This window comes from Bidens hawaiensis, unplaced genomic scaffold, assembly GCF_021521415.1.
Source record: "Bidens hawaiensis isolate Kalapana, Puna unplaced genomic scaffold, B.hawaiensis_p1.1 tig00009272_1, whole genome shotgun sequence".
In the NCBI taxonomy this organism is placed as follows: Eukaryota; Viridiplantae; Streptophyta; class Magnoliopsida; order Asterales; family Asteraceae; genus Bidens; species Bidens hawaiensis.
The window spans coordinates 232315-240920 of NW_027491684.1; the positions used below are offsets into that span (position 1 = coordinate 232315).

At 33.9% G+C, this 8606-nt stretch overlaps 1 protein-coding gene across 1 annotated transcript; it reads left to right on the plus strand.

Moving 5' to 3' along the window:
* Nucleotides 1-3697: 3697 nt before the first annotated feature.
* LOC143531847 (B3 domain-containing protein Os01g0234100-like) lies at nucleotides 3698-6731 on the plus strand. Its single transcript, XM_077027055.1, has 7 exons — nucleotides 3698-3874; nucleotides 3950-4042; nucleotides 4893-4924; nucleotides 4998-5154; nucleotides 5233-5439; nucleotides 5602-5698; nucleotides 6040-6731. The coding sequence occupies exons 1-7, from the start codon at nucleotides 3716-3718 to the stop codon at nucleotides 6717-6719; spliced, it is 1425 nt and encodes a 474-aa protein (XP_076883170.1). The 5' UTR covers nucleotides 3698-3715; the 3' UTR covers nucleotides 6720-6731.
* The last annotated feature ends 1875 nt before the right edge of the window (nucleotides 6732-8606 follow it).

Genomic DNA, 8606 nt, shown 5'->3' on the forward strand with positions numbered 1-8606 from the left:
AGTTAAAAATCCTTTGTGAAATAAAAGACTTACTTTTAAAGTTAAGTTTGAATATAATGGTTATTTATATATTTAAAATTGGTAAAATTTACAGCAATAATGGAAGGTTAAAGAAAATATAAAACTTTTGTTAAACTTAGAATGGCATGGTGAATAGTAAATAGATGAATAAAATTGGTATAAGGACAAAGAATAGAACATCTTTATTGATATTTTATAAAAGACAATTGATTTAAACACCTAATAAGATGTGCAATCCATATATCTTTATTGGTTCCAACTTCCAAATCAATCGCCACTGCAATTTCATGGTAATAGCCGGAAACTTTCTCGCGACAATTTTTAAAAGTTGTGAGCCCTTCGAGATCCTTGCGGCTGCACACCTCGTACATGGTCTAGATCGCCCTATCCTTGCCGCTATTAAAATCACACCATTTCAGGCCTTGTATGGTTATTCATCAATAGGGCTGTTCATGAGCCGAGCTAAACTGAGCGAAGGTTTGCTCGTTGTTTGGCTCATTTACAACCGAACCGAACGGCTAAAATTAGAACCAAGCGAAAATCGAAATGAGCCAAAATTGAATCGAGCATTTTCCGATCGAACATCGAGCGATTTTCGAGTATTATTTATTTCCTTTTCACATTAAAATTTTCAATAAGAAACAAGTTTGAAGATGTAAATAATATATTTTGTAAACATATTAGTAGTTTTTAGACAAACGTGTAATAGGTTATAAATCTTTTTGAGAAATAAATTTGAATTAAGATATAATGAACATGTACAAACTTCTGGTATTCTGAAAACTTGAAGCGAATAAATAAAATTATAAAATTGACGGAATTGGGAAAATTTTAAAATGTTTAAAAAGTTGTACACTTATATTCATGTGTGTTGTCTATATATTTATATATTTGTTCTTATCTAATTATATATAAAATAAATTAAAAACATTTGAGTTGAACTGAACCGAGCTGACCTCTACTCGTTGCTTGGCTCGTTTACAAACCGAACCAAGCAGAGCGGCTCGTTTACAATCGAGTGAAAAACGAGCGAGTATTTTACGACCAATCTCTGAGCGAGTTCGAGCGGGAGCGGTTTGGTTGGCCCTACTCACCAATACATGTGCATTATATTCATAGAGATTCTAATGTTGGGAAGGTGGATGATGTTATATGTTTAAGAGAAAGAATTGTTAAACTGCAAGAATCTCTTCATAAGGCTCAAAGTGAAACGTGCCAATATGTCAATAAGAAAAGAAATGAAATAAGTTTTGAGGTGATACATGGGTGTTTGTGAAACTTCAGTCGCATGTGCAAACCTCTCTCATATCAGCATATTACATAAAATTTGATGGCCCCTTTTTGGCAGGATGAATTAATAAACGAATTTGAAATAAACAATATATGAACAATCAATTAACAAAACAAATTTGTATTATGAATTTCTGTAAGAACAGATGATTACAACATTAGTGGTTGGAGGTATTTATACCCTTCAATGGTTACTCCGTCAAGGGTTGCGATGGTTCATCAATACAATGCAATGTTTCACTTAGTTTCTCACTAATTACAGCAATTTACACAAACTATTAACCCGTTTCACCTTGCACCCTAACTTTGTTAATTGAACTTTCTAACAAAGTTTAACTAAACTACATAATTGTGTCACATGTCATCAGTCATCACCATGTTTCATCTAGCAAAATTTTTCCCATCAAAACACATTTCCTTTTATATTTCATAAATTAAGATATTTAATTATAATTAATATATATTTGTTATATATAAGTTAAATCATATAGATTATATCTACCTAAATCTTATATTTAAGTTCAGATTATAGTTATAAAAGTCAGCTTAAGTTTCTATATCATCTTTAAATTCAAGTCATTTTTATTTTAGATAAAATTATAAATTATTCTCATATTATTTTAGGAGATTGGTTGAGAATGTTGTAAAATAATTTTACTATTACCAAAATTGTGATTTTAAGGGTTAAACAAAGGAAAATTTTTCAAAATAGCCCTTTTTTAAGAGAAAATGCTTAAAATAGCCCTTTTTTCCGCATAGTTTTTTAGAATTTGGATTCTTCATGCGCATTAGGGAAAGATAAAAAAAATAAGAGAGTAGGCCAAATCTTTAAAGAAAGTGAGGAGGGAGACCAGATTTTGGAAAATAATGAAGGGAAAGTTCAAATAATTTAAAAATCTTGGAGTAAAAGTTCAAATTTCTAATAAATTTTTTTCTCAACAAACCGTCTTAAGAAACTGTTTTTTTATGTTTCCTACCTTTTCCGTCCATATTTTCAAATCTAGGAAAAAAAGATTTTCAAATCTCGTCTCTCTAAGACGAGTTTCTACCACCACCACCCACTGTTCGCCTTCTACCACCATCCACCACCACCACCACCCACCGTTTGCCACCACCACCATCCACCCCTACCACCCACCACTATCGTCCGCCACCACCGTCCATCACCACCACCACCGTCGGACCCACCTGAACTACGCCGGGAACGGCGTTCCATCATTAGCTGTAAAATGTTGATTGAAACTTGAAACTCTCACTGATCATCCTTGTTAAAAAAGCACAAAAAGATAACTAAACTGCCCACTGGGAACTAACAGAAATGACAACTCACATTAAAATCACAGTACTTAGCATCCATTCTGCAACTCTCTTCATATTTCTTTGTGTTCCCAAGCTCTCTTATCTCTTTCTCTAGAATTACTGTTCATATGTTCTTGGGAGCTCCCGTACATTCAGGGTAATCAGTGACTAAAAAGTATGGCTAATTGATAGGCAATGGATAAATTCAAGAACTCTAAATACATAGATCTTGTCATTTCTGACCGGAAAACGGAGGTGGGTTAGTGTTAAACGGCACCGGAGAAAGATTAAGCAACGAAAAGGCGTCAGATAAGCTCTGATCGGCGCCAATCGGAGGTGGTAAATGAGTAAAATGATTGTTTTCCGATAAATACGGACCATCGGAGCTAAAATCTGGCGGTAAAGACGGGAACGGAACGCCGTTTCCTGCATAGTTTAGGTAGGTCCGACGGTGGTGGTGATGGATGGTGGTGGCGGATGATGGTTGGTGGGGGTGGATGGTGGGTGGTACGTGGTGGTGGATGGTGGCGGTAGTGGTGGTGGTAGAAGGCGAATGGTGGGTGGTGGTAGAATCTCGTCTTGAGAGACGAGATTTGAAAATCTCATTTTCCTAGAATTTGAAAATATGAACGGAAAATGTAAGAAACATAAAAAAACAGTCTCTCAAGACGGTTTTTTGAAAAAAAAAGTTTATTAGAAATAACTTTTACTCCAAGATTTCTAAATTATTCAGACTTTCCCTTCATTATTTTTCAAAATCTGGTCTCTCTCCTCACTTTCTTTAAAAATTTGGCATGCTTCCCTCGTTTTTTTATCTTTTCTCAATGCGTTTGGAGAGTTCAAATTCTAAAAAAAATTTTTAAAAAAATTGGCTATTTTAAATATTCTTTCTCTAAGAAGGACTATTTTGAAAATTTTTCCGTAAACTAATATATGTGAAGGATATATGAAGTCACTTTATAAATTGAGATTTTATTTTATTTTTTTTTCTTTTTATTTAGTTTTACTGAGTTACCTGATTATGTCGAGCAACATTAAGTGTGTTAGGTTCAACTGTGTGCTGGTGTTCTTCACCTAATGCTGCTAGTACAATCTCTGGTGACCGATGGCTTCAGCTCCGATCAACAACGAACAAACTCCCGATCTTCAAATCACTTACGAACGGAAAGCCTCCAAATCACCGGTAACCGATGTGACTGTGGCTCAGCTTTTGATGTCCAAAACCTCGCCTCCTGCTCCGTTAACACCTTCGGTTGCATTACCGGTATCTATTCTCTATATATTATTACTTTGCAAGTAGAATTTGAGTTATTGGTAGTTGGATCTGGTGTGCTTTTAGGGCAAACGCAAAAGGTTGAAGCCAGCCAGATTTGACTTTGCTTCCTTTAAATCCAAGAAGAAGAAACAGCAACGCTTGACTTCAAAGCATAAGGTTTGTTATTCTAATTTTGTTATACTTATACATATTGTGATGTATAAACAGGGCTGTCTCGAGGGTATACTAAGAGGGTGTTTGGCCTAGCTTTTATTTTTTGGCTTATGCTTGTATTTTAAAGTGGCTTATATTTTCTATTATTTGATAAGCTTTAAGTGTTTGGATTAGCTTATATTCTATAAGTTGATAATAAGTTGTTAAATCCATCATTCTTTAATTTGTTATAAGTTGCTTGAATAATTATTAATTCACAATCATTTGAGGGCAAATGAGTAACTTACACCCTAACACAAATAAACTTCTTCAAATAAGCTAAAAAACAATCTTCAAATTAGCTTATATAAGCTTATAAGCATAAGCGTAAAAAGCTAAAACAAACATCAAACTAAGCTTATTTTGTAAAAAAAAAAACTAAAAAAGCTATAAGCATGATTAAATAAGCTAGGTCAAACACCCCCTAAATAAGGCTATGGCTTTAGGCCTCCAGTTTTGTAGGGCCTCCGTTTTAGATAGGAGTTATGTATTATGAGATTTTGAAAGTAGTCAGTAACTCATTGATGGCCATAAACTAAGGAGGATCGTTTCATATCTATTATTACTGCATATCATTCATATTCTATAATTCTTGTAGACTCTCTAGCGCTCTACGCATAATGAGAAGAAAAGAAAAAAGCCTCGACATTTTTGTTAGTTTTAGGCCTCCAAAGATGTTGAGCCGGCCCTATGTATAAACCCCCCAAATTTGGAATTTAAATGTGTTGGTTGATTTTAATCATTTTATGCATAGTTTGGTTCATTTTTTATAGAAAAGAAAATGATAACTAATGGATTATTTTTTGGTTTACAGGCGGAACATGATCCTTCAAGAACGAGTTTGAGGTCGGCTTGTCTTGAAAGTTTCATCCTTTTAGTTGAGTATATTTTTAATATTTTAATTTAGTTTTACATACAGTTTGGTTAAAGAAAATGCAACTAAAGACTCTAAGGCTCCGGTGCAACCCTCGGAAACCATGATTCGAGCAGGGGAGATACAAGCGACCCTTGGAAATGAGTATCCTAGCTTTATGAAATCGATGCTCAAATCACATGTTGTTAGTTGTTTTTGGATGGTAATTTGGTATTTTTATGTTTTGGATTTAGATCGGCTTTATGTACCAAAATGTGGCAACTTACACCATGGGTTGCAGGGCCTTCCGTTGCGTTTTTGCAGAACGTATTTACCAAAAGTTGACTCTTTGATGGTAATCGAAGATGAAAATGGAGGGCAGACTAATGTCAAATACATTGCATACAGGTTTGGGCTTAGTGGAGGGTGGAGAAGCTTTGCAATTGACCACAAGTTGCTTGAAGGAGATGTCTTGATCTTCCAGTTAGTTGAATCCACCAAATTTAAGGTTGTAAACTTGTAATCTCGTTCTTTACGTATGCATCTTATCTCCTTAATACGCATTGGGTGTGGTTTTATGATGAACACTTTCTGTATTCATGATCCACACCTGGTATGGATAATTTGAATATTTATATATATTATACTTAATATCGGTTTCAATTTGTAGGTTTATGTTGTTAGGGCCAACGATGCAAAAGAAGTTGATGGATGCTATGCCGTTAAGGTTATAAGCCAGGATGCACCTGTGGAGCACGTAACTCCAGGTTTGTCAAAGATCATTAAAGCTACTAAAGGTTTCAGTTTCTATCCGTTGCTTGTAAATGGATCGATTTGGGTTATGTTTGACGTCTGACGGGTCAAAAGAGTAAAGTGAAAAAACAAAACATAAAATATAAATGGGTCAAACGAGATTGTCAAACGTCGATCAAAGGGAATTTTAATGTTTATAACATCCAAAACTGTTTTATTAAAAAAAAAATGGATTATTCAAAATTGTTTTTCTTAACGTGGGAGTTGCGACAAATGGCGTTTTTGGTCAACTTGACCCGTCATTTACCATATAATTACTGGTTTGACCCGAAACCATTTTGGCCCATCTACACAGCCATAGTTAAGACGCATTCTAAATCAAGAGGAAGAAAGTGTTCAAGTTCGGGTCCTGTTCCATTAACCAAGGTTAAAAGGAAGTACAAAAGGTCTGTGGTCGGCTCACAAGTTCAAGGCTGTCTTCCCGAACCGAATCTTTCACTAAAAGTTGCCAAAACTTTCAAAGACTTTCACATCATAGTCAACAAACAGTGCATTGACTCAGAGCTTTCAAAAGAAATCCGTATGAGTTACTACAATCTCTGTGTTGTGAAAAACGAAATTCTTCACGATGGTGTTCGTGAAGGCTTGTACAATAAGCTAGTGGCAGGTGTGATTGGTGAAACCGTAAACATAGCAAATATGTTAAGAAGCTGCAAACTCACCACAACAAAGGAAGAATTCGATGCGTGGGATAGTTCCCTGGAATCGTTTGAACTTATAGGAATGAAAGTTGGGTTTTTACGTGATAGGATACGTGCACTCACAAACCTTGCATTTGAATCCGAAGATGCAAAAAGATACGTGGAGGCAAAAGAGGAACAAAATCGGAATGTGAATGAGATCAAGATTTTGGAGGTGAGGTTAGTGGAATTATATGAAAGTAATAGAAAGATTGGTGGGGTTGTGGATGGTTTGAAAGAGAAAGTTGAGAGGTATGAAATTGAGTTCCAGAAAAAAGTGGATGTGCCATGGTAGCGTCGGTAACGAGGAAGGAATTATGTGACTAGTTTGGCCTTGTGTGAATTATGTAGGTGGAATAATTATCGGACGATTTGCCTAACTATGGTTTGGTTTTCTGTATCATGTAGGTGTTAACCTTAAAAAAGGTTGGTTGTTTTTGTAACAATGACCGGACTTTTGTCTAACTATAGCTTGGTTTCTAGAATTATGGATGTTCAATGAGTCATTCGAGTCGGTAAGTGCAAACTCAGGATCGGGCTATGAGTTGAGCTAGCTCGACTTGATATTCAAGAAGTTTAGCTCATGTTCAGGTTGCCTAGGTGGCTTGTTTTTCTTAATTTTATTGATTATGTGTGATGTGTCTTTCATTTTGTAGAAGTCTCAAATAACAATCTTAAATTATTTAAGTCTTAAATAGTACAGAATCAAACTACTAATATACATGAAAGGTTTTACACAATGGGATATCCGTCAAATCGACATATGCGGATGGTTTTAGACACTGAGAGCTAACATACTCGATATAAGTTGTAGGATGAAACAAGTTTTAAGTAGATGTCAAACAGCCATCAATAAACACAGTTTCTTAGATCAATGGGTGGCAGGATGGTCGAAAGGGAAAGGGAATTGAAATATTCTTGAATGAATTTCGGCTCCAAATTAGAAGAGCGTCGAGTAGTGCTAGTATGAAAAGCTACGATTCAATAATCTTTTCAAAGAATTTGAATGCACATTCTTCACAGTGGTTATTCTAGTCGGGTAGAGTATATGTAGTTTAGAAAGTTAGAAAACCTTAAAAAAATCCGTGTGGTCATGTTACTCACTGGAAACACACAAAGCATACCCACAAACTTTTCTTGAACAATTCACCTAATCCCACATGAATTCTAAAATGTTCATATCATTCTTAGCTTTTACATATATTTCTTGTAACAATTTTATTTAGTTTAATAACGAATTTAGTTCTTGATATCGCATAAATAACAAAATATAGTTAATTAAAAACATGTATTTCAACATTATATGATCCTTAAAACCTCGAGGGCTCAGGGCAAATGAAAAATTGGACCCTGATAATAAAAAAAAATCAATAACATGTATATAAAAAGTCAATATTACAACAATAGTTGTGATAATAATTAACAATATGAAGTTATTGTAACAATGGTCAAATTTATATATACTTAAACAAATCGTGAGTTTCTTCTAACATTTTTTCATTTTAAATTGCGGTCATTTTGGTCTTTAAATATAAAAAATGAACATAAGACACATGAGCATATTAAATAACTTAGCAAGCAAGAATAAAATCAAATAAGACTAAACCCCAATTTTAGTGTCATGCGCTACCTATAGAACAAGAAATGAAATAATAAAAAAACTATTACATACAAGAAGATTCAAACTTGAGAACCTTATTTGAAAGGAAAGGGTCCTACCAATTGAATCAACTTACATTTATCATCATGTACTTGTTTGTTTATATATTATGTAACTAGAATAGTGGCTCGTGTTACACATGAGTGAAAAAAATTTTAAACATCATATATATATATATATATATATATATATATGTAGCTATCATAAAAATTCTTTACATTGTTTTCTATAAAACCGCAAGATGTAGGAAAAATATGTATAAATGGTGTGAATAAGAAACTGTATAAATATACAAATCATTGAATTGCTAAAGTAATAGTCATACTAAAAAAAGTAGCACAAATTAGTTATAAATAATTAATTGTAGTCAAAATCGGTTTTTAAATCATTTGAAAGGAAATAGTTGGTTATGATTCTAGAAAAAACATTAAGTGAGGTTATGTTTCTAGAAAATATTAATTAGTGAATTATGTGGCAATTCTAGAGATGGAGACCTTATAAGCTTTTGTGGACATCCTATTT

Coding starts and splice junctions, on each gene's coding strand:
- LOC143531847 (XM_077027055.1), top strand. CDS start 3,716: ATGGCTTCAGCTCCGATCAACAACGAACAAACTCCCGATCTTCAAATC. Junction 3,875..3,949: donor CACCTTCGGTTGCATTACCG/GTATCTATTCTC, acceptor GTGTGCTTTTAG/GGCAAACGCAAAAGGTTGAA. Junction 4,925..4,997: donor CCTTCAAGAACGAGTTTGAG/GTCGGCTTGTCT, acceptor TTTTACATACAG/TTTGGTTAAAGAAAATGCAA.